Source organism: Rana temporaria, chromosome 8 (assembly GCF_905171775.1).
Source record: "Rana temporaria chromosome 8, aRanTem1.1, whole genome shotgun sequence".
NCBI classification, from domain to species: Eukaryota; Metazoa; Chordata; class Amphibia; order Anura; family Ranidae; genus Rana; species Rana temporaria.
The window spans coordinates 180,663,040-180,689,761 of NC_053496.1; the positions used below are offsets into that span (position 1 = coordinate 180,663,040).

General features: G+C 43.4%; 3 protein-coding genes across 4 annotated transcripts in view; all 3 read right to left on the reverse strand.

The window, feature by feature from the left end:
• The window catches only part of LOC120910000 (zinc finger protein 436-like), a 59,106-nt gene extending 38,286 nt beyond the window's left edge, over positions 1 to 20,820 (reverse strand). For both annotated transcript variants that reach the window (XM_040321821.1, XM_040321820.1), the window contains exons 1-3: positions 20,662 to 20,820; positions 2,816 to 2,965; positions 2,553 to 2,696 (exon numbers count right to left, since the gene is read on the reverse strand). In XM_040321821.1, coding sequence (XP_040177755.1) covers positions 2,553 to 2,696; positions 2,816 to 2,965; positions 20,662 to 20,760 — 393 coding nt within the window. In that variant the 5' untranslated portion in view covers positions 20,761 to 20,820. The remainder of the gene's footprint in view (positions 1 to 2,552; positions 2,697 to 2,815; positions 2,966 to 20,661) is intronic.
• LOC120909983 (zinc finger protein 271-like) overlaps positions 1 to 26,722 on the reverse strand; it is a 52,839-nt gene that overhangs the window by 4,577 nt on the left and 21,540 nt on the right. Inside the window, exons 5-8 of the mRNA XM_040321789.1 lie at positions 20,128 to 20,277; positions 19,978 to 20,030; positions 19,593 to 19,681; positions 13,872 to 13,998 (exon numbers count right to left, since the gene is read on the reverse strand). Of these exons, the coding sequence (XP_040177723.1) occupies positions 13,872 to 13,998; positions 19,593 to 19,681; positions 19,978 to 20,030; positions 20,128 to 20,277 (419 nt within the window). The remainder of the gene's footprint in view (positions 1 to 13,871; positions 13,999 to 19,592; positions 19,682 to 19,977; positions 20,031 to 20,127; positions 20,278 to 26,722) is intronic.
• Positions 12,034 to 13,752, reverse strand: LOC120910066 (zinc finger protein 420-like). The gene has a single exon (XM_040321919.1). The coding sequence runs from the start codon at positions 13,748 to 13,750 to the stop codon at positions 12,122 to 12,124; it is 1,629 nt and encodes a 542-aa protein (XP_040177853.1). The 5' UTR covers positions 13,751 to 13,752; the 3' UTR covers positions 12,034 to 12,121.

Below are 26,722 nucleotides of genomic sequence, written 5' to 3' on the forward strand. Positions count from 1 at the left end.
ATTGTTACTCACCACCGTGAAGGTAGGCTTTACTGCGGTGGTCAGTGACGTGTTCGCTGGGAACTACATCTGTGCGGCAGGACGCTCTCTATGTGTTAGAGACTTCAAGGAGGTGTGAATTACTGGGCGTGCCACAATGCATACTGGGAAATGTAGTTCTTACATAAACGAGCGCCGCAAACCAGGAAGTGAATGAGAGAACAGAAACTAGAACGCCGGAGGTGATATAGATGAAGGAATTTAATAGGTATTTACTAGTTTTTTTAACAGAATCATTACACAATTCTGTCTGTCTACCTTGCAGACATTCATTTTAGGCAAAAAAAAATATTCCTTTACAACTCCTTTAATATAACGTCATGTTCCCAAAAAATGAGGAGGAGATACTGCACACCAGGGATATGCAATTAGCGGACCTCCAGCTGTTGCAAAACTACAAGTCCCATCATGCTTCTGACTCTGGTGTCATGCTTGTGGCTGTCAAAGTCTTGCTATGCCTCATGGGAATTGTAGTTCTGCAACAGCTGGAGGTCCGCTAATTGCATATCCCCGCTGTACACCATATGAAAGGTCCATCTCCATTCCTCAATATAATGTCATGTTCCCAACAAATGAGGAGGAGATACTGTACACCATATGAAAGGTCCATCTCTATTCCACAATAACGTCATGTTCCCAACAAATGAGGAGGAGATACTGTACACCATATGAAAGGTCCATCTCCATTCCTCAATATAACATCATGTTCCCAACAAATGAGGAGGAGATACTGTACACCATATGAAAGGTCCATCTCTATTCCTCAATATAATGTCATGTTCCCGACCAATGAGGAGGAGATACTGTACACCATATGAAAGGTCCATCTCTATTCCTCAATATAATGTCATGTTCTCAACAAATGAGGAGGAGATACTGTACACCATATACTGAGGAATAGAAATTGACCTTTCATATGGTGTACAGTATCTCCTCCTCATTTGTTGGGAACATGATATTATATTGAGGAATGGAGATGGACCTTTCATATGGTGTACAGTATCTCCTCCTCATTTGTTGGGAACATGACGTTATATTGGAGGAATGGAGATGGACCTTTCATATGGTGTACAGTATCTCCTCCTCATTTGTTGGGAACATGACGTTATATTGAGGAATGGAGATAGACCTTTCATATGGCGAACAGTTGCTCCAACTCATTTGTTGGGAATATAACTGTAGCACCCTCTAGTAGTGCAGGGAAAAGCATAGCCTGGCTCTAGGATTAAACCTAGAGTTAACTAATTTGGTCAGGGTTATTAGAGGCCAGGGCTGGATGGCTCATCCTAGTTGCTCACTGGTGCCTCCCCCTGTTTCTGGGACATTGGAGAATGTTCTAGAACTAGTGGGCAGAGGCTAGGAGGGGCTGCTATGAACATTTATGGGAACTCAGCCAATCCACAGGAGTGGGCTGGCAGGGGACTGACAAATTACCATACATAGACACGGACCATGCCAGGACGGGAGTCGAGTGGAAAAAAGAGATGGACCTTTCATATGGTGTACAGTATCTCCTCCTCATTTGTTGGGAACATGACGTTATATTGAGGAATGGAGATGATGTACATTATATTGGGAACACTTTGTAGTGTGAGAAATACATAATTACATTTACCTGGCAAGGACTTTGAACTTAATTGGCATGTGATACATTTCAATCCATATAACAAGCTAAATACATGATTTATACTTAGAGAAATAACATTAAAATGTGAACTGTTTCTGAATTTAGTGTTTATGACTTACTTGTGTCCTTATGTAGAGAAGATTCCTCCTGTTTACTTTCCATAATCATCTCCCCCTCCTCCATAGACTGCTGATCTCCACTCACCAACCTCTCTTCTTCTTCCTCTTTATCCTCAACTTTGATGTCTTTCCGTTCTTCACCCTAAACCCCAAAGATTTATAAATAGGAACAAGAGATTACATAGAAGAATGTTCTCTCATAGAATTATTATTATTAATTTTTTTCCCCAGTCCCATCTACCTGATCAGTCTCTTTATAACTGGGGGTTTTCTTGGGAAAATCCTGGGAATACAGAGGACCTCTCTCCTCCATAGACTGCTGATCTCCACTCACCAACCTCTCTTCTTCTTCCTCTTTATACTCAGCTTCGATGTCTTTCCGTTCTTCATTCTAAATTGTAGAGATGATAAAATATAACATCTGGAAACACTGCTGCCAATAATAAGAGATGACACAGAAGAATGTCCTCATATAGAATTATTTTTTAATTATTTTTGCCCCGTCCCACCTACCTGATCATTCTCTGTATAGTTCTGATCTTCCCGTGTAGAATCCTGGGAATACAGAGGACAACCCTCCTCCATAGACTGCTGATGTCTGGTCACCAACGTCTCTTCTTCTTCCTCTTTAATCTCAACTTTGATGTCTTTCACTTCTTCACCCTAAACCCCAAAGGTGAATTTATAAAAAAAGATGATCAGATTACATAGAATATCGTCTAATAGCTTTGAATACATTTTAGGTCTACATGCTCAGTTCCATCTACCTGATGATGGTGAGGGATGGTGTGACCTTCCTGTGTGGAATCCCGGGAATACAGAGGACCTCCCCCTCCCATAGACTGCTGAGCTCCACTCATCGACATCTCTTCTTCCTCTTTAAGCTCAGCCTTGATGTCTTTCCGTTCATTCTAATTTCCAGAGATAAAATATAACATCTTGAAACACTGTTGTCAATATTAAAAAATTACATAGAAGAATGTCCTCTTATAGAATTATTTTTTAGTTCTTTTTGCCCAGTCCCATCTACCTGATTATTATCTGTATAGTTGTCATCTTCCCGTGTAGAATTCTGGGAATACAGAGGACCTCCCCCTCCCATAAACTGCTGAGCTCCACTCATCGACATCTCTTCTTCTTCCTCTTTAAGCTCAGCCTTGATGTCTTTCCGTTCTTCATTCTAAATTCCAGAGATGATAAAATATAACCTCTGGAAACTCTGCTGCCAATAATAAGAGATGACACAGAAGATTGATGCTCTTATCAGCCAATGACGGCATGCGATGGCCTCTGCCCACAGCTTAGCTGTTCAGACGCGCTACTTCCGCCTATTTCAATGGGTGGGAGGATGCGCACTGCTCAGCCAGGATAGGTTGATTGATTTTGCAGGATAGGACATAAGGAGATCACTTGTGACTGTGTGGCCAATCCCATGAATAAGTTGTAATAACGAAACATGTCAGGGCGTGGCCACACAGTCTATCTCTGCAAGTGAACGTGACATGTTTGGGTGCTGAGTGTTTTTTAAAGTTTAAACAAAATTTGGATTTGCGGCTCTATCTGACAGTGTTCCACGGCACCGTGAGTAGGAGGATATCTTTTTTCTTGCTGATTGGGGGTCCGCCGTGACCACTTCTCACCAGTTGAGCTTTTGGAGGAGTTATTTGATGTGATACATTGCTGGTTTTACAAGATTTGTTTGTGAGTGCAACTTTTGAAGTTTTATTTTGGTGTGTTATTAAACCTTTTTTTGCGGTATCACACTATTTGCACTTCTTTGTTTCTTCCTATAATCTATGTGGAGCTTTTTGAAAGTTACATCGATAACTCATCTTCACCAACTGGAAACATCTGCATTTAATAGCCTATTTGCCAAAACACGAGAGTGTGAGGCATATTTGTCTGGTGAGTGTCCATTTTGATGGGGAAGGAATCACAGATCACTGTCGGGTGTGGTGAAAGTTCTTGAAGATCGCAGGATTCTTAATCACATGAACTCTTTACTTTATGACCCATTTTTGATTTTCTATAGACTTTTTTTGCACTTTTAGTGCTCCTAATTCACGTTTCTTTATTATCACGGGTGTTCTTATGAATACAGTCACAGTATTGTGAATAATTTCCACTGCATTATATATGGTTTTGACACTATTATATATGGTTTGTGACACTGTTTATGTTTAGTAGAATATGCACATATATTTGGTTAGCGCTGTTTTAATTTGCTGACACTCTTGAGGGAGTGTTATCATTTTATACATTGTTTCACTAAATTCCAGAGATGATAAAATATAACATCTGGAAACACTTCTGCCAATAATAAGAGATTACATAGAAGAATGTCCTCTCATAGAATTATTTTTGAGTTCTTTTTGCCCAGTCCCGTCTACCTGATTATTATCTGTACAGTTGGCATCGTCCCGTGTAGAGTTCTGGGAATACAGAGGACAACCCTCCTCCATAGACTGCTGATCTCCACCCACCAACCTCTCTTCTTCTTTCTCTTTAACCTCAACTTTGATGTCTTTCACTTCTTCACCCTAAACCCCAAAGATGATAGAATACATTTATAAAAAAAAAAAAAGACCAAGAGATTACATAAAATGGCCATTCATAGCTTAGAATATATTTTTTAAGGTCTAAATGCTCAGTCCCGTCTACCTGATGATGGTGAGGGATGGTGTGACCTTCCTGTGTGGAATCCCGGGAATACAGAGGACGGGGACATCTCTCTGGTGGGTTCCCATTACTGGATCCATCTGTAGGAAACACACACACACTGACTGAATACATTGTTTCTATGTGTTTATCAGATGATGGGGGATCTAGGTGGACCCTCCGTACTGCTCTCTCCTTTACAATAAAGTCTCCTCTTACCCGGTGATGTGAGGGGCGGCTGATTCTCCATCATGACGTCCTTGTAGAGATCCTTGTGTCCTTCTAAATACTCCCACTTCTCCGTGGAGAAATAAACAGTGATATCCTGACACCTTATAGGAACCTGACACACACAATGATACAGCCTTGTATCTGGTCTATAAACCATAACAGACATCATAGTGACTATGGAGGAAGAGGACAGACATGACGGGAGTTACTGGGTGTAAATATAAAATAATATCTTATTACCTCCTGTACGGCTAGTTCCAGCAATGTCTCCTCTCTACTTCCCTTCAACGCCTCTTTTTCCGGGAACTCCCAATTTATACTCCTATATTACTTCCTGTCTTTACCTGACATCACTTCCTGTCTTCATCCTACATCACTTCCTGTCTGTGTGTTCCAAGTGAGATCACCACCGTGTGTTGAATATAAATACTGCAGTATACGTTATGTTTCATCATTGTCCCCTCTGCCTCCTGGTCCATTCCTCTATTATGTTACATCCATGATTACACATGTAGATTATATCTCAGATACAATCCAGACCTTGTGGCCCAAAAACGCTGAGTCATTTGGAATCTGGAAATCTGTAAATTTATGAGATAAAGTGCGGATCAATGTCCAGAAGGCAGTCAATTTAGGACACATCCAAAATATATGCAGAATCGTCCCTCTGTCCATACCGCATTTCCAGCAGTGCTCTGGCGTGTCAGGGAAGATAGTATGAAGTCGGCTGCCTTGTGCCCATTCTCTGCCTCCTTGCTATGACTTTGCATAGTAGGCATTGAGTGTGTATTGCATATGTGTGGTCAATTGTTTGCTTTCTAGCAACTAGAAGGTGATTGCACATGCATGGTGTGCTTTTATGTCAGCAAAAGGAGGACGGGGTGGAGAGTGGGCATGTTGGAGCACAGAGACAGTAGCTTAGGGTGACCAGACATCCCCAGTTTCAGGGGACAGTCCCCTGATTGAGGACACTCTCCCCGGACCAAGTCTGTCCCTGGTTTTGTCTCCAGATTGGATTTAATAGGGGGCAGGGGCAATTTCAAAGACAGTCAGTGCAGAATTAAAATAAAAAAAATTGAATTACACACCCCTGCTCCGTCGTGCCTACTAGCATAGGGGGGGTTGTATTTTTTCCATTATCTGTGCCCCTTTCTGATGATCATGTGCTGGTCGGAGCGGAGGAAATATTTCTTCAGTTTCGGGCGCATGCCAATTCAGCTCCTCTCACATGTTATTCTGCCTTGGCTCAAATCCCGGCCAGCCACCTGCCTATCTCCTTGCCTTCCCTGGCGGAGTGATCTTCCTCCGCTCCTCATCCAGTAGTAGCCGGGGCCCGGAGAGTGAGACTTGACAGGCTGTGAGGCGGGCGGCGACGGGCAGAGAGTCGCTGATTGTTGCCATTACTAGTAAAGAAAAAATGTGTCCCCGGATTTAATTTTAAAAATCTGGTCACCTTACAGTAGCTGTCAGAGAAGACATGAAGTTGTGGTCCACTGGTTGCTAGCCACTGATCTAAAGCTTGGTGCAGTGAGGGAGTGCCACCCCCATTGTTGCGCCCTGGATGGCTACCCCTACTTCTCACCCCTTCTTCCGGAGCTGCCCTTGCCGGTACTGTTATCCCGCTGTCTTTCTGCCATATAATTTCCTTTTCACTTGTTCTTAGCAATAGCATGTTCTCCACTTCACCCTATGTATGCATAACAGGCCCTGTTCTTTGCTATAAGCCACGTACCACCATGCACCCCTTTGTGGTAACTTCAGACCTGATGTTTGAACAGTTAACAACTTAACTGGACACACTTCAACATTACAGTCCAAGCTGTAACAACAGTCCCACTCTAACTAACTAGTCCCAGGCTACCCAGAGCATACCTTCCCAGGTAATAGTCCATGGTCTGGAAGTATCCTAAAAAGAAAATGTGTTTCCTGTTCATTCACCGGATAATTCTATGTCTCTTCTGTCAGATGAGTACTGCAGAGAAACTTTATTTGAAGTAAAGCTAAAATAGATTGGGATGGTCTAGAAAGTTTATTGTCTCTAATGCAAGAGTTTTTTGTGTACAACAGCGGAACTCAGACTATATGTGCAGTTCCAGAGCAAAGGGATCCTGGCCAGATTGTAGTTATAACGGGAGGGCCCCTGGAACCCAGAAGCTCTTGGAAAGTATTAGCCAGAAAATAATGGACATTCAGAATATGTCTTGGATTGCTTTAAAATGGGTCTGTAATGCTCATCATCAATATCTCCCAGGAGTGACTCATTCTAGTTTGACTGCTCTGCATCTAATTGTGGCTTGTGCTAATGGACCCTGTAATTGTGTGAAGATGTATTTATGATAATGTGTATTGTAAGTTAGCAGACAGCCAGTCTGGGAAACGTAAAGGTCATGTGTATGAGGCATCAGCTGTAGTTAATTAGCTCATGTAAATTAAGTCAGGTCTCTGAGTCATTTTGTCTGCTAATGGATATATTGAGAATAATGTGTATTGGGGGCTCGTTAGGTAACCATTGTTCAGTATTCTCAAGTGTATAAAAAAGGAACTGTTTCCTTCTAATAAGGTCATTCCTGCTTGAACCCCAAACAGAGCTGTGTCTCGTTAATGGGGGGAATTATTCTTATGGGTCTCGTTCCCTGACTGTGGAGTGTAGGTAGCTGCCTTGTGTTCGGAAAGAGAATATCCTAAATTGCGTTAACCCCTTTCATATTTGGGGTGCCGTTACAGTAGTTATGGGCAGGCTTCCTGCAGACAGAAATATCCCTTGTGAGACAGAAGGCCTAAGACAGGATGAAGAACCAGGAGAAACCTTATTCATGAAACTCTCCTGCCTCTAGAGCTTAGAGAGAGAACATTCAAATAACCAGCCTCAATACCTATAACTCTCTAGCCAATCATGGAAAGGAGTGTCCAGAGGATAAATGATCTGAAGCCTTGGAGAACTGGGTTCTCTCTCCATGGGAGGTCGTTTTTTGTGGTGAAATAAAACAACGTTTTTCATCATGAAAAAAACGAAGTTTTTCTAACTTCATCATAAAAAACGACGTTGCCCACACACCATCGTTTTCTGAAAATGCTCTAGCAAAGCGCGGTTACGTACAACACGTACTACGGCACTCTTTTCCATTCAAGCTCCCGTCTCATAACTTGCTTCTGAGCATGCGCGGCTTTAAAACATCGTTTTAGCCCACACACGATGATTTTTTATGACACTAAAAACGACATTTTGAAAAACGACATAAAAAAATGAAGCATGTTCGAATTTTTTTTTTCTCGTTTTTTAGAAGCCAAAAAACGATGTGAAGCCCACACACGATCATTTTAAATGACGTTTTTAAAAACGTTGTTTTATTTCATCACAAAAAACGACCATGTGTACGCGGCATGAGGGACTTTAGCCCTAAGCCAGCCCATGGACAATGCAGCTGTTCTAGAGGCATCAGCGGTGGACCTGAATGGACCTTGTTAGAAGCTGATTGCAGGACCTCAACACAAGGGATCATGACTGTCTCACTCACTAGACTGTGTCCAGAAAAGCTGAACGGTGGCAGCTGTCTTTGGGACTTGTGTTCTAGAGATTGCACTGCATACCAGCAGTTTTGCCTTGATGTAAGGCAACCAGATTCCAAAGGGACTTACCTCATGGTCTTCAGTTGTGAGGTCTAAAGTCTCGTACACGATCAGTCCATCCGATGAGAACGGTCTGAAGTTGTCATGGGTTAACCGATGAAGCTCACTGTCGTGTCTACACACCATCAGTTAAAAAAACGATTGTCAGAACGCGGTGATGTAAAACACAACGACGTGCTGAAAAAAACGAAGTTCAATGCTTCCAAGCATGCGTCGACTTGATTCTAAGCATGCATGGATTTTTAACCGATGGTCGTGCCTACTAACGATCGGTTTTGACCTATCGGTTAGGCGTCCATCGGTTACATTTTAAAGCAAGTTAAATAACCTATGGGGCCTACACACGATCGATTTTGACCGATGAAAACGGTCCATCAGACCGTTGTCCTCTGGCTATCCTATCGTGTGTACGAGGCCTTAGGCCCCGTACACACGGTCGGTTTGGTCCGATGAGAATGAGAATGAGGTCTGGTTTCTTCGGTCCAAAATTTCTAAACATGCTTCAAAACCGAACCGATGGACCGCTGCCCCATCGGACCAAACCGATGGTTAGTACAGAGCATCGGTTCAAAACCTGCGCATGCTCAGAATCAAGTCGACGCATGCTTGGAAGCATTGAACTTCGTTTTATTCAGCATGTCGTGTGTTTGACGTCACCGCGTTCTGACCCGATCGGATTTTGGACTGATGGTGTGTACACATATCAGGCCGTACGGCCACTTTAGAGGTGAACTGCTGAAAATGGACCGACGGGCCAGTCTCATCGGTTTGGTCCGACCGTGTGTACAAGGCCTTAGACTGCTCAGAGACTTGACTCATGGCCCCAGTGGTGAGGTCTTATGCCTCGTACACACGTTCCGATTATTGGATAAGAAAAATCGCTTTCGGACTGATCGTTCGATAATCTGGTCGTTAGTACACAGATTTCGACAGCCGATCACGACAGTCCGTCCAACAAAATCTGAAGGGACAAACGCGAAAACTTTGCTCGGACGACAGCCCATCGTACCACAATCGTTTAATCAGCACAGTATGCGTCCGCTAAAAATCGATAGACAAACACCACGCATGATCATAAACACGAAAATAAACCCGAAGGACACAGGGGTCACACGTATTTGACATCATTTCAGATACGTAGCTACGCACACCATAACGTTTTTTTCAGAATCGTACGTAACAAATCGTGCTTGCACTGCTCAGAATCCTGCCTCATGGTCCCCAGCTGTAAGGCATTGGACTGTCCAACACTCACAGATGTTTATGGAGAAGACTGTCCTCTGATTGCGAAGTACTAATCGTTTTTGGAGAATCCCTTTCCCTAACCCGTCTCCTGTTAAAATAAGTCATCCCGTAGACTGTGTAAAGCTGTGTACACATGATCGGTTTGTCTGATGAAAAAAGACAGATGGACTGTTTTCATCTGACAAACCGATCGTGTGTGGGCCCCATCAGTTTTTTTTCCATTAGTGTAAAAAAGTAGAAACATTTTTCCTATGGATAAAAAAGCGATAGGAAATTCTGATCGTCTGTGTGGAACTCCATCGGAGAAAAATCCACGCATGCTCAGAATCAAGTCGACGCATGCTCGGAAGCACTGAACTTTTTTTTCAGCTCGTCGTAGTGTTTTACGTCACCGCGTTTTTGGCACGGTGGGAATTTAGTCTGATAGTGTGTATGCAAGACTGATGAAAGTCGGCTTCATCGGATATCCGACTAAAAAATCCATCGGATTTGATTCCACCAGAAATCCGATCGTGTGTACACGGCTTTATTGGAGCTGGTGTGAATGAACTGGTGCTTGGGTGACTGGGGCATCTGTACTAAAAGAGAAGAACCAGTTAACACCAGAAGCCCCTACGGGGGTAGCGCCACAAGTACAGAACATGTACAGAACTGTTTTGGGGACGTAATATGTACAGTATGTGAAACTGCAACTACCGGGGCAACTGACCTCCATTTTACTTTCTGTTTTTCTTTTTCATAGAATTATAAGAATAATATTATTATCAATACACAATGAACCCATTTCTTTATTATCACACAAATTTTATTTTAGTTAAAGAAACAAAATGAAAAAACAACAGTTTGACAACATTTTAATATTTATAATCCTGGAAGAAACAAAAGAATGAAAAACAAACTGAAAATTGATGCAAAAAATAAACAATTACTAAGTTTATTAAATATATGGCCTCCTTTACATGGGCCTACTTAAGGGTATACTCATAAATTCTCTGACATCTCTCCTCCCACCATCCACACTACATTCTCCTACAGCTCTCCTCCACCATCCACACTACATTCTCCGACAGCTCTCCTCCACCATCCACACTACATTCTCCGACAGCAATCCCCCACCATCCACATTACATTCTCCGACAGGTCTCCTCCCACCATCCACACTACATTCTCCGACAGCTCTCCTCCCACCATCCACACTACATTCTCCGACAGCTCTCCTCCACCATCCACACTACATTCTCCGACAGCTCTCCTCCACCATCCACACTACATTCTCCGACAGCTCTCCTCCACCATCCACACTACATTCTCCGACAGCTTTCCTCCCACCATCCACACTACATTCTCCGACAGCTCTCCTCCACCATCCACACTACATTCTCCGACAGCTCTCCTCCACACTACATTCTCCGACAGCTTTCCTCCCACCATCCACACTACATTCTCCGACAGCTCTCCTCCACCATCCACACTACATTCTCCGACAGATCTCCTCCACCATCCACACTACATTCTCCGACATCTCTCCTCCGCCATCCACACTACATTCTCCGACAGCTCTCCTCCACACTACATTCTCCAACAGTTCTCCTACCACCATCCACACTACATTCTCCGGCAGCTCTCCTCCATACTACATTCTCCGACAACTCCCCTCCCCACCATCCACACTACATTCTCCAACAGCTCTCCTCCACCATCCACACTATATTCTCAGACAGCTCTCCTCCCACCATCCACACTACATTCTCCGACAGCTCTCCTCCCACCATCCACACTATATTCTCCGACAGCTCTCCCCCACCATCCACACTACATTCTCCGACAGCTCTCCCCCACCATCCACACTACATTCTCCGACAGATCTCCTCCACCATCCACACTACTTTCTCCGACAGATCTCCCCCACCATCCACACTACATTCTCCGACAGCTCTCCCCCACCATCCACACTACATTCTCCGACAGCTCTCCTTCCACCATCCACACTACATTCTCCGACAGCTCTCCTCCCACCGTCCACACTACATTCTCCAAAAGCTCACCTCCACCATCCACACTACATTCTCCAACAGCTCACCTCCACCATCCACACTACATTCTCCAACAGCTCTCCTCCACCATCCACACTACATTCTCCGACAGATCTCCTCCATCATCCACACTACATTCTCCGACAGATCTCCACCATCCACACTACATTCTCCGACACCTCCCCTCCACCATTCATACTACTTTCTCCGACAGCTCTCCTCCCACCATCCACACTACATTCTCCGACAGCTCTCCTCCACCATCTACACTACATTCTCCGACAGATCTCCCCCACCATCCACACTACAGTCTCCGACAGCTCTCCTCCACCATCCACACTACATTCTCCGAAAGCTTTTCAAGGAAACCTTTGCCTCATGCTCAACAAGGGAAATGATGCTCAATGGTGTGAAGTTTCTGGGGTTCAAAAAGTTGTTTATTGCACATGAAACATTTCCCACACTCTGACCATAAAAAATGACTCTCACTGCTAAATTCTCTGACATCTACGAAGGTCTCTCTTTTTATTGAAAGTTTTTCCTCACTGTGAAGATGAATAAGGACGTTCACTCGTGTGAACTCTCTGGTGTCTAACAAGATGTCCTTTCCGAGTGAAAGATTTCTCGCATTCTGAACAGGAAAACGGACACTCACTCGTGTGAATTCTCTGGTGTACAATAAGTTGTCCTTTATCACAAAAACATTTCCCACACTCTGAACATGAATAAGGACGCTCACCCGTGTGAACTCTCTGGTGTCTAGCAAGGTCTCTTTTCTGAGTGAAAGATTTCCCACACTCTGAGCATGAATGAGGACGTATATCCGTGTGACTTTTTTGATGGGAAACTAGATTTGATTTCCGAATGAAACTTTTCTCACACTCTGAACATGAAAATGGACGCTCACCCGTGTGATTTCTCTGGTGTACATTAAGTTGTCCTTTATCACGAAAACATTTCCCACACTCTGAACATGAGTAACGATACACATCTGTGTGGACGCTCTGGTGTCTTACAAGGTGTGCTGTCCGAGTGAAAGATTTCCCGCACTCTGAACATGAATAAGGGCGGTCACCTGTGTGATTTCTCTGGTGTACATCACAGTCTTTTTTGTGACAGAAAGATTTCCCGCACTCTGAACACGAATAAGGACGCTCGCCCGTGTGAATTCTCTGGTGTATAAAAAGTGTTCCTTGGCTGGTGAAAGATTTCCTGCACTCTGAACACGAATAAGGGCGCTCACCTGTGTGAACTCTCTGGTGTATCAAAAGTGATCCTTGTCTGGTGAAAGATTTCCCGCACTCTGAACACGAATAAGGACGCTCACCTGTGTGAATTCTCTGATGTCTACAAAGATCTATTTTTTCTTTGAAAGATTTCCCGCACTCTGAACATGAATGAGGACGTATATCTGTGTGACTTTTCTGATGGGAAACTAGGGCTGATTTCCGAATGAAAGATTTTCCGCACTCTGAACATGAAAATGAACGCTCAGCTGTGTGATATCTCTGGTGTACATTAAGTTGTCCTTTATCACGAAAACATTTCCCACACTCTGAACATGAGTAACGATACACATCTGTGTGGACGCTCTGGTGTCTTACAAGGTGTGCTGTCCGAGTGAAAGATTTCCCGCACTCTGAACATGAATAAGGGCGCTCACCTGTGTGATTTCTCTGGTGTGCATCACAGTCTTTTTTGTGACAGAAAGATTTCCCGCACTCTGAACATGAATAAGGACGTTCACCCGTGTGAATTCTCTGGTGTATAAAAAGTGTTCCTTGGCTGGTGAAAGATTTCCTGCACTCTAAACACGAATAAGGGCGCTCACCTGTGTGAACTCTCTGGTGTCTCAAAAGTGATCCTTGTCTGGTGAAAGATTTCCCGCACTCTGAACACGAATGAGGAAGTATATCCGTGTGACTTTTCTGATGGGAAACTAGGGCTGATTTCCGAATGAAAGATTTCCCGCACTCTGAACATGAGAATGAACGCTCTACTGAGTGAACCCTCTTATGGCTTGAAGAAGATTTATGGGGATTGGATGGATCTGGTGATCTGTCAGCACTGTGAGAACTTGGAAGGACATCTGAAGTCATAGTATGGGATTTATCAGAAGGTTCCTCAGGATTAGAAGGATCCATTGATCTTAGATGGACCTCTGATGTCATAGTATGGGATTTATCAGAAGGTTCCTCAGGATTGGAAGGATCCATTGATCTTAGATGGACATCTGAAGTCATAGTATGGGATTTATCAGAAGGTTCCTCAGGATTGGAAGGATCTGATGATCTAACCAACCAATCAGAGGTGACTTTGGGAGAATATTGTGGAATGTCGGTATCTTCTGCCTTACAATCTGGAGATATAATAAGATGTCCCTCCGATGTATTTATATTCCAGAAACACTGTCCATCTGCTGGAAAAAAATATTTAATAGAAGTCATATCTGTTCTCATACATCTTGTATTCAGAAGTCATAGATCTGTGTGTAGCTTTCAAAACGTTCCGAGAGATCCGGTATTGGATTGGGTGCAATTATAACAGAGAACTACACTTACAAACCAGATCAATGATACAAAACACCCAAATCATACTTGTAACGGGAGGGCCCGTGGGACTCAGAAGCTCTTACAAAGTATGAGCCAGGAAATAATGGACATATGTTGGATTGCTTTAACATGGGTCTGTAATCCACAATATATTCAAGAATGTCTGTAAGAACTATTTACAGGTTGTTGATTCTGAACTCTACAGGTTAATTGAGAGAGTGACTCATTCCATGTGGGAACACATACTGGTAGGTGTTAATATCGTCTGCTACTGTGATGTAAATTAATCTTAGTAGGGCTCCTAAGAACCTTTCATTGTGTTGTGCTAATGGACACTGTATTGTGTGAAGTCCTATTGATGATAAATGTGTATTGTGAGTTAACACAGTCTAAAGGTCAGATGTCTGACTTATCCGCTGTAGTTAATTAGCTCATGTAAATGATGTCTACTAAAGGAATGTGTATTGTATAGCAGGTGTCTATCTTGAAAGGTCATATCTCGGAGTCACCTTGTCTGGGTAAATGATTAGTTAATTAGCTCATGTAAATTAGATCAAGCGCTGGTGCCAGAAGGTCTACCAAAAAGATGTGTATTGAGCTCCTTGTGTCATGTTGTGGGTGGAGTTGAGTCATTGTTCATTTTTGGTTACTGACTGTATATAAAAAGCCTGATTTTCTCATTAAAGAGTCTATTCGTTTTGAGCCAGAGAACAGAGCTGTGTGTCTCGTTTCTGGGGGAATCCATATGGGTCGTGTTCGCCGGATTGTGGAGTGTCGATAAGCTGTCTTGGGTTCGTAATGGAATATCTTAAACGGCGTTAACCCCTGTCCCATTTGGGGTTCCGTTACAACACTAAGCAATAGTATTTATGTATTGATAACAAGGTTATGGTGAAGAATGGGACTTTCCTCCACCTATTCTTTATAACATATCAAAGATATACTATTCATATAGTGTAGAGCAGTGGTGGGAAACTATACAATGTGCACAGCAGAGCCTAAAACATACATTTTAAAAAGTAAATCCATCAAACTTCCACCAGACCTGTGCAAGAGAAATCACGAAATATCACAAAATCACAATTTCTTGTTCATACATCACGGGACACAGAGCCTTATATAATTACTTAGTGGGATAGATAGTCACCATCAGGTGATTGGACACTGGCAACCCTAATTACAAGGCGATTTCCTCCCCTATATAACCCCTCCTATATGGAGAGCACCTCAGTTTTTTTCGCCAGTGTCTAAGTTGGTTGGTCACGTTGAAGATGCGCTTAGAAGAAAGCTCTGTTTGATGGTCTCTGTGGAGGCCTAGGAGCTATCCATACCTCAGGCCAATACTAAACGCCTAAGATGGATGATCCTCGGGCCTTGTGGAATGAAGAAACAAGGTTTTGCCTGTAATGTCTAGTGTTGCTCACGAATATTCGTATTGCGAATATTCGGCTCGAATATGGCATATTCGAGTATTCGCGAATATCTCGAATTTCGCGGCCAATATTCGCTATTCCGAATATAAAAAAAAAAAAATGCGAAATTTCGCTAATGCGAATTTATTGCGAACATTTTGCGAATTTTTTTTTTTTTTTTTCTGATTGGCTCTGATGCAAAAGAAGGGCGGAGAAAGTATTCTCGAATATTCGGAAATCGAATATTCGGAATATTTTATCAAAAAAAAAATGTTGTGAAATATTTTGACAACTGTGGTAGGAGAACTCTGATTGGCTCTGATGCAAAAGAAGGGCGGAGAAAGTATTCGCGAATATTCGGAAATCGAATATTGGTGATATTTTATCGAAATTTCGCTAATGCGAATGCGAAATTGATTGCGAGATTTTGACAACTCTGATTGGCTCTGATGCAAAAAAAGGGTGGAGAAAGTATTCGCGAATATTCGATTTCCGAATATTCGCAAATACTTTCTCTACCCTTCTTTTGCATCAGAGGCAATCAGAGTTCTCCTACCACAGTTGTCAAAATATTTCACAACATTTTTTTTTTTGATAAAATATTCCGAATATTCGATTTCCGAATATTCAAGAATACTTTCTCCGCCCTTCTTTTGCATCAGAGCCAACCAGAAAAAAAAAAAATTTGCAAAATGTTCGCAATAAATTCGCATTAGCGAAATTTCGCAATTTTTATTTTTTTTTTAAATATCACGAATATTCGATTTTAGCGAATATTTCACGAATATTCGGCTATATATTCGTGATATATCGCGAAATCGAATATGGCGTATTCCGCTCAACACTAGTAATGTCTCTCTTTGGAGGTTTGGGCTCAGGTATCCAGTCTTTGGTGTACTAATCTAAGTGTCACGAAAAGCTCCTGGCAGAGTCTTCTACAGGTCAAGGGAAGAGGATCCTGCAAGTAGGGACCCAGAACCCTGAAGGTTGGCACAACATTACCCGCCGTGATGGGTGAAGGCTGGATCTGTTGTTCTTAGCAGTTTCCTGCGCGGTGGGGATATGGTAAGTGAAGATAATTTTTGAATATTATCTTCTGTGTGTAGTTGCATGTCTTACCTGGTTTCCGCCACTAGAAGGAGTAAGTAATATACCTGGTGTTTACTTACATGCAGCCCAGGGTACATACTCAGTGAAGTTGGTCTGATAAACCGCTCACCTCCTCCACTGCAGGCTCTGCCACAATAAGTATAAAGAGGGGATCCCACGCAGTCTAGGTGTCCCACAAAGTCTTCCAGCAGTCTTCTATCTCCCCCCTGGCCGCCGCCATGACAGTCCGCGCACGCAAAGGACACGCTTTTTACTGTACAGGTAACAGGGAGAGAAGGGGGAGGCGTGGTTGCGCCGCTGTGTGTGCGCACGCCTCATCAGTGCGCAGGCGCCAAAGCGGCATGATTTTAAAGCCCAGTACGCCAGAGCCTTCTGTAAAGCGGTGAGACACAGAGCAGTGGGCTGTAAGCATCTCAGTGGAGCGGATCCAGGCATACCTAAGACACCTACTCGCCATCAGGTTGTGCAGTGAGCTAATATATATATATATATGTATTGTAAGGCCTTTGTTCAGGGAGCACTGAGTTTGGATCTGCCGGTTAAGCCTCCCGTGTGCCCATGGGACTTAAATTTGGTATTGTCTGTTTTACAGAAACAACCATTGCACCATGCTTCTTTAGTTCTTTTGACAAAGAAACCGTTTTTTCTTGTAGCCATATCCTCAGCAAGGAGGGTATCAGAATTGCCAGCTCTTTCATGTAAAGAGCCATATTTAATTATTCATGAAGACAGGGTCGTGTTGTGTCCTCACCCAGATTTTTTACCTAAAGTGGTTTCAGGATTCCATGTAAATCAAGATGTAGTCCTACCGTCCTTTTTTCCAGATCCGCAGTCCGCGGATGAAGAGAAGCTACATTCTTTAGATGTTGCAAGAGCTGTAAAAATCTATCTGCAGGCAGTGGCTCAGATATAAAAGACTGATTGTCTATTTATTGTGCCAGGGGCCCAAGGAAGGGCCAGGCAGTGTCAAAGTCCACTATTTCGAGTTGGAATCGAAAAGTCATTATTCAGGCTTATGGTTTAGAAAAAGAGATTCCTCCTTTTCAGGTTAAAGCGCACTCGACTAGAGCAGTTAGTGCTTCATGGGCAGTGCATCACCAGGCCTCCATGGCTCAGATCTGCAAGGCTGCTACTTGGTCTTCGGTCCATACGTTTACCAGATTTTACCAAGTGGATGTGAGAGGTCATGAGGATGCCGTCCTTCGGGCGCAGTGTGCTGCAGGCAGCAGTCTTGGTCCTCACGTCCGATAGCAGTCTGTGTTTTTTTTCTGATCTGTGTCTCCCTCCCATCAATTTAGGCATTGCTATGGGACATCCCACTAAGTAATTATCAAAGGCTCGGTGTCCCGTGATGGTATGAACAAGAAAATAGGATTTTTAAAACAGCTTACCTGTAAAATCCTTTTCTTGGGAGTACATCACGGGACACAGAGCTCCCGCCCCTCTTCGGGATTATACGATGGGACACTTATTGCTTGGCTACAAAACTGAGGCGCTCTCCATATGTGAGGGGTTATATAGGGGAGGAACTTGCCTTGTAATTAGGGTTGCCAGTGTCCAATCCCCTGATTGTGACTATCTAACCCACTAAGTAATTATCTAAGCCTCTGTGTCCCGTGATGTACTCCCAAGAAAAGGATTTTACAGGTAAGCTGTTTTAAAAATCCTATTATTTCATACACCGAAAAAAATGATCAATGACAGACTTGCCACAAGGTCAGGTGCTTTTGGGTGAGGGTACATGCTTTAATATACTCAGTAACTCTGTAAATCCATATGTAGCATTACCCCCGGAGGAGCTGCTTGTTTGTTTTGGGTGGCATGTTACCTCGTGGCTCCTCCGCCATCTAAGGGTGCGTGATGAATGCAGCAGTAACGGAATGTCCATGACAGGTGTCTTTTCTGTGCTCTTTATTACCCAGCCGGGTAAAAACAGTAAACTTGTGGTGAAAGGTAGAGTTGAAAGGAGAACAGCAGATTCAGGCGTAGCAATATTGAAACAGTCCTGCTCCCATGTGTAACACTTCTTGCGCCACTCCTGCCTGAGTGGACTTAGTGTACCTGGACAGGCCTCTCTCACTGACCTTGCAGCCAGAGTATCACTCGGAACTTGAAGGAAAACTCTCTGCCACAGACCCTCCTGGAATGGACTCAGGGAGAATCCTCTGCCACAGGACCTCCCCGTGATTGTGGTTACGGAGCTGATCCTCCTCAATAGAATTGCGCCTGGATCTCCTTCAGATCGTTTTCAGGTACCGACTGAGAGGTGACCAGCCTCTCAGTGTCCGGCTACCTTGATCCCCGATGGTTTGTCGAGACCCTATTTGATTGCCAGCCTCTCATTGGCTCTCCTCAGATGGACTCCCCACCGAACAGCTATCGTGCTTGGGATCTTCAGGATTGGGAACCCAGTCGACTACTGGGCTCCCTGCCACAGCTCAAATGTCCTGGACCAACATGGTCCCGAAACCAAGAACACTGGGTGGCACGCGCACCACTGCCATTACGCGGGGGCGCCGTGATACAGTCACCCTAAAGGTGGGTGCCGCACTCGAAGAAGAACACAGACCAAATTGTGTCTGTCCCATAAAAACCCTCCCCCAGCATGCACAGCGAGGAAACTCCCTCCTGATTGGCTGCTAGGAAAGAGAACCCAAACCTCGACTTCGCTGCTGCCACCTATTGTCCTGGGGTGGGAACAGCACCCCAGAAGAAACAGAATGAGCCCACAGCACAGCCAAGCTGAGACAGAGACCTACATTTAAACATATTAACTGGATCAGAGTCAGTTAACACTCTGATCCCTCTCTAAATTTAACTAGCACCGGTACTTTGTAGTAACCAGGCACTACACATATAACAATGTAAATACATGATTTATACTTAGAGAAGTCAAATTAAAATGTGGACGGTTTCTGCATTTAGTGTTTATGACTTACTTGTGTCCTTATGTAGAGAAGATTCCTCCTGTTTACTTTCCATAATCATCTCCCCCTCCTCCATAGACTGCTGATCTCCACTCACCAACCTCTCTTCTTCTTCTTCTTCTTCTTCTTCTTCTTCTTCTTCTTCTTCTTCTTCTTCTTCTTCCTCTTTACCCTCAACTTTGATGTCTTTCCGTTCTTCACCCTAAACCCCAAAGATTTATAAATAGGAACACGAGATTACATAGAAGAATGTTCTCTCATAGAATTATTATTATTTTTTTTTTACAGAGTCCCATCTACCTGATCAGTCTCTTTATAACTGGGGGTTTTCTTGGGAAAATCCCGGGAATACAGAGGACCTCTCTCCTCCATAGACTGCTGATCTCCACTCACCAACCTCTCTTCTTCTTCCTCTTTATGCTCAGCTTTGATGTCTTTCCGTTCTTCACCCTAAACCCCAAAGATTTATAAATAGGAACAAGAGATTACATAGAAGAATGTTCTCTCATAGAATTTTATTTTTATTTTTTTCCCGAGGCCCATCTACCTGATCGGTCTCTTTATAACTGGGGGTTTTCTTGGGAAAATCCTGGGAATACAAAGGACAACCCTCCTTCATAGACTGCTGATGTCTGGTCACCAACGTCTCTTCTTCTTCCTCTTTAATCTCAGCTTTGATGTCTTTCACTTCTTCATCCTAAACCCCAAAGATGATAGAATACATTTATAAAAAAGATGATCAGATTACATAGAATATCATCTAATAGCTTACAAATACATTTTAGGTCTACATGCTCAGTTCCACCTACCTGATGATGGTGGGGGATGGTGTGACCTTCCTGTGTGGAATCCCGGGAATACAGAGGACCTCCCCCTCCCATAGACTGCTGAGCTCCACTCATCGAAATCTCTTCTTCTTCCTCTTTAATCCCAGCTTTGATGTCTTTCCGTTTTTCATTCTAAATTCCAGAGATGATAAAATATAACATCTGGAAACACTGCTGCCAATAATAAGAAATTACATAGAAGAATGTCCACTCATAGAATTATTTTTGAGTTATTTTTGCCCAGTCCCATTTACCTGATTATTATCTGTATAGTTGGCATCTTCCCGTGTAGAATTCTGGGAATGCAGAGGACAACCCTCCTCCATAGACTGCTGATCTCCACTCACCAACATCTCTTCTTCTTTCTCTTTAACCTCAACTTTGATGTCTTTCACTTCTTCACCCTAAACCCCAAAGATGATAGAATATATTTATAAAAAATAAAAAAAAAGACCAAGAGATTACATAGAATGGCCACTCATAGCTTATAATACATTTTTTAAGGTCTACATGCTCAGTCCCATCTACCTGATGATGGTGGGGAATGGTGTGATCTTCCTGTGTGGAATCCCGGGAATACAGAGGACGGGGACATCTCTCTGGTGGGTTCCTATTACTGGATCCATCTGTAGGAAACACACACACTGACTGAATACAATGTTTCTATGTGTTTATCAGATGATGGGGGATCTAGGTGGACCCTCCGTACTGCTCTCTCCTTTACAATAAAGTCTCCTCTTACCCGGTGATGTGAGGGGCGGCTGATTCTCTATCATGACGTCCTTGTAGAGATCCTTGTGTCCTTTTAAATACTCCCACTCCTCCATGGAGAAATAGACAGTGATATCCTGACACCTTATAGGAACCTGACACACACAATGATACAGTCTTGTATCTGGTCTATAAACATAACAGACATCACAGTGACTATGGAGGAAGAGGACGGACATGACGGGAGTTACTGGGTGAAAATATAAAATAATATCTTATTACCTCCTCTACGGCTAGTTCCAGCAATGTCTCCTCTCTACTTCCCTTCAACTCCGTCTTTTACCGGGGACTCCCAATTTATACTCCTATATTACTTCCTGTCTTACCTGACATCACTTCCTGTCTTCATCCTACATCGCTTCCTGTCTGTGTGTTCCAAGTGAGATCACCACCTTGTGTTGAATATAAATACTGCAGTATACGTTATGTTTCATCATTGTCCCCGCTGCCTCCTGGTCCATTCCTCTATTATGTTACATCCATGATTACACATGTAGATTATATCTCAGATACAATCCAGACAATAATAAAATTAAAACTATTTTTTTTTTTCAAATATAAATCTTTATTAATTTTTTTTTAGGAATGAACAGGGTCAGCATACTATAGCAGTATTACTGAATATGTGGTCATAGCCTCCTAAAAATAATAAACATGCATTTACAAAAGGTATATAGCATAGGTTAGACTGTACATATAACAACTCAAAGCAAAAGTATCCCCCTGTCTCACTGCTACAGTAGCCTGGATTTCCTACTTCTCATCATCTTATATAACAAAACACCCCTGCTTCATTACTTGTATTTTAACAAAAAATAAAAAAATAGGAAAAAATAAAAAAAGAAGAGGAAAAAAAAAATTATTAACGCTAAAAGGGATTTGGAGAGGGGGAGGGAAAGAGGTTTGAAGATGGCGCCTGTATATATATATATATATATATACTAATGCCGTCTACACCACACATCCACTGCGTCCCATAGCCTAAATTCATATCAGTGCTTTATGGCCCTAAGAGGGATTGGCCCTCTTCAGAGTTAATAAACAGATTCCAGAGGGTCCATGTCTTTTTATATACCTCCTGTCTGTCCGTCGCCGTCATATCAAGTCCTCCATCCTTCTGATATCTTCCACCTTCCTCAGCCACAATGCTGTGGTCGGTGGATTCAACAGATAAGACATGAAGTTGTGGTCCACTGGTTGCTAGCCACTGATCTAAAGCTTGGTGCAGTGAGGGAGTGCCCCCCCATTGTTGCGCCCTGGCAGGCTGCCCCTACTTTTCACCCCTTATTCTGGGTCTGCCCTTTCCGGTACTGTTCTCCTGCTATCTGGCTGCCATATCATTTGCTTTTCACTTGTTCTTAGCAATAGCATGTTCTCCACTTAAACCTATGCGTGCATAACCAGCCCTGTTCTTTGCTATAAGCCACGTACCACCATGCACCCCTTTGTGGTAACTTCAGACCAGATGTTTGAACAGTTAACAACTTTACTGGACACACTTCAACATTACAGTCCAAGCTGTAACAACAGTCCCACTCTAACTAACTAGTCCCAGGCTACCCAGAGCATACCTTCCCAGGTAATAGTCCATGGTCTGGAAGTATCCTAAAAAGAAAATGTGTTTCCTGTTCATCCACCGGATAATTCTATGTCTCTTCTGTCGGATGAGTTGGTACTGCAGAGAAACTTTATTTGAAGTAAAGCTAAAATAGATTGGGATGGTCTAGAAAGATGTTTATTGTCTCTAATGCAAGAGTTTTTTGTGTACAACAGCGGGACTCAGACTATATGTGCAGTTCCAGACCAAAGGGATCCTGGCCAGATTGTAGTTGTAACGGGAGGGCCCGTGGATCCCAGAAGCTCTTGGAAAGTTTGAGCCAGAAAAAAATGGACATTCAGAATGTGTCTTGGATTGCTTTAAAATGGGTCTGTAATGCTTATCCTCAATATCTCCCAGGAGTGACTAATTCTAGTGTGACTGCTCTGCATCTAATTGTGGCTTGTGCTAATTGACCCTGTAATTGTGTGAAGGTGTATTTATGATAATGTGTATTGTAAGTTAGCAGACAGCCAGTCTGGGAAACGTAAAGGTCATGTGTATGAGTCGTCAGCTGTAGTTAATTAGCTCATGTAAATTAGGTCAGGTCTCTGAGTCATTTTGTCATTTTGTCTGCTATGGGAGGCATTGAGAATGATGTGCATTGGAGGCTCGTTAGGTAACCATTATGTGATGTTGTGGGTGGATCCGGGTCATTGTTCAGTATTCTCAAGTGTATAAAAAAGGGACTGTTTCCTTCTAATAAAGTCATTCATGCTTGGACCTCAAACAGAGCTGTGTCTCGTTAATGGGGGGAATTATTCTTATGGGTCTCGTTCGCCTGACTGTGGAGTGTCTGTAGCTGCCTTGTGTTCGGAAAGGGAATATCCTAAACGGCTGTCCTGGGGACTTGTGTTCTAGAGATAGCACTGCATTCCAGCAGTTTTGCCTTGATGTAAGGCAACCAGATGCCAAAGGGACTTACCTCATGGTCTTCAGTTGTGAGGTCTTAGACTGCTCAGAGACTTGCCTCATGGCCCTCCGTGGTGAGGTCTTATGCCTCGTACACACGTTTCGATTATTGGATAAGAAAAATTGCTTTTGGATTGACCGTTTGATAATCTGGTCGTTACAGTACACACAACAGTCCGTTAAACAAAATCTGAAGGCACAAACACGAAAACGTTGCTCGAACGACAGCCCATCGTATGACAATCGTTTAATCAGCACAGTATGCGTCTGCTAAAAATCGATAGACAAACACCACGCATTATCATAAACACGTAAAATAAACCAGGACACAGGGGTCACACGTATTTGACATTATTTCAGATACGTAGCTACGCACACCATAACGTTTTTTTCCAGAATCGTACGAAAAAAATCGTGCTTTTCGTAGAGCACATTTTGCACTGTTGTATTTAATATTAGTTTTATACAACAAAATGTAAACGATACGTCGAACGATAATCGGAACGTGTGTACGAGGCATTAGACTGCTCAGAGACTTGGCTTAAAGGCCCCCAGCTGTGAGGACTTGCACTGCTCAGAATCCTGCCTCATGGTCCCCAGCTGTAAGGCATTGGACTGTCCAACACTCACAGATGTTTATGGAGAAGACTGTCCTCTGATTGCGAAGTACTAATCGTTTTTCGAGAATCCCATCTCCTGTTAAAATAAGTCATCCCTTAGACTGTGTAAAGCCGTGTACACATGATCGGTTTGTCTGATGAAAAAAGACCGATGGACTGTTTTCATCTGACAAACCGATCGTGTGTGGGCCTCATCAGTCTTTTTTCCATCGGTGTAAAAAAATAGAACATGTTTTAAATTTTTCCTATGGATAAAAAAACGATAGGAAATTCCGATCGTCTGTGTGGAACTCCATCGGAGAAAAATCCACGCATGTTTAGAATCAAGTCGACGCATGCTCGGAAGCACTGAACTTCATTTTTTTCGGCTCGTCGTAGAATTTTACGTCACCGCGTTTTGGCACGGTCAGAATTTAGTCTGATAGTGTGTATGCAAGACTGATGAAAGTCAGCTTCATTGAATATCCGACTAAAAAATCCATATGATTTGATTCAATCAAAAATACGATCGTGTGTACACGGCTTTATTGGAGCTGGTGTGAATGAACTGGTGCTTGGGTGACTGGGGCATCTGTACTAAAAGAGAAGAACCAGTTAACACCAGAAGCCCCTACGGGGGTAGCGCCACAAGTACAGAACATGTACAGAACTGTTTTGGGGACGTAATATGTACAGTATGTGAAACTGCAACTACCGGGGCAACTGACCTCCATTTTACTTTCTGTTTTTCTCTTTCATAGAATTATAAGAATAATATTATTATCAATACACAATGAACCCATTTCTTTATTATCACACAGATTTTATTTTAGTTAAAGAAACAAATGAAAAAACAACAGTTTGACAACATTTTAATATTTATAATCCTAGAAGAAACAAAAGAATGAAAAACAAACTGAAAATTGATGCACAAAATAAACAATTACTAAGTTTATTAAATATATGGCCTCCTTTACATGGGCCTACTTAAGGGTATACTAGTATGTTCTCCGACAGCTCTCCTCCCCCATCCACACTACATTCTCCGACAGATCTCCTCCCACCATCCACACTACATTCTCCGACAGCTCTCCTCCCACCATCCACACTACATTCTCCACAGCTCTCCTCCCACCCTCCACACTACATTCTCCGACAGATCTCCTCCACCATCCACACTACATTCTCCGACAGCTCTCCTCCCACCATCCACACTACATTCTCCGAAAGATCTCCTCCACCATCCACACTACATTCTCCGACACCTCTCCTCCCACCATCCACACTACATTCTCCGACAGATCTCCTCCACCATCCACACTACATTCTCCGACAGATCTCCTCCCACCATCCACACTACATTCTCCGACAGCTCTCCTCCACCATCCACACTACATTCCTCCGACATCTCTTCCACCATCCACACTACATTCTCCACAGCTCTCCTCCCACTCTCCACACTACATTCTCCACAGCTCTCCTCCCACCATCCACACTACATTCTCCGACAGATCTCCTCCACCATCCACACTACATTCTCCGACAGATCTCCTCCACCATCCACACTACATTCTCTGACAGATCTCCTCCACCATCCACACTACATTCTCCGACAGCTCTCCTCCACCATCCACACTACATTCTCCGACAACTCTCCTCCATCCACACTACATTCTCCGACACCTCTCCTCCCACTATCCACACTACATTCTCCGACAGATCTCCTCCCACCATCCACACTACATTCTCCGACAGCTCTCCTCCACCATCCACACTACATTCTCCGACAGCTCTCCTCCACCATCCACACTACATTCTCCGACAGATCTCCTCCCACCATCCACACTACATTCTCCGACATATCTCCTTCCACCATCCACACTACATTCTCCGACATCTCTCCTCCCACCATCCACACTACATTCTCCGACAGCTCTCCTCCACCATCCACACTACATTCTCCGACAGATCTCCTCCCACCATCCACACTACATTCTCCGACAGCTCTCTTCCACCATCCAAACTACATTCTCCGACAGATCTCCTCCCACCATCCACACTACATTCTCCGACAGCTCTCCTCCACCATCCACACTACATTCTCCGACAGCTCTCCTCGACCATCCACACTACATTCTCCGACAGCTCTCCTCCACCATCCACACTACATTCTCCGACAGATCTCCTCCCACCATCCACACTACATTCTCCGACAGCTCTCCTCCACCATCCACACTACATTCTCCGACAGCTCTCCTCGACCATCCACACTACATTCTCCGACAGCTCTCCTCCACCATCCACACTACATTCTCCGACATCTCTTCCACCATCCACGCTACATTCTCCGACAGCTCTCCTCCACCATCCACACTATATTCTCCGACAGATCTCCTCCACCATCCACACTACATTCTCCGACAGCTCTCCTTCCAC

Bases quoted from the DNA above. Each gene is read 5' to 3' on its own strand.
- LOC120910066 (XM_040321919.1), bottom strand. From the start codon at position 13,750: ATGACATCAGAGGTCCATCTAAGATCAATGGATCCTTCTAATCCTGAG.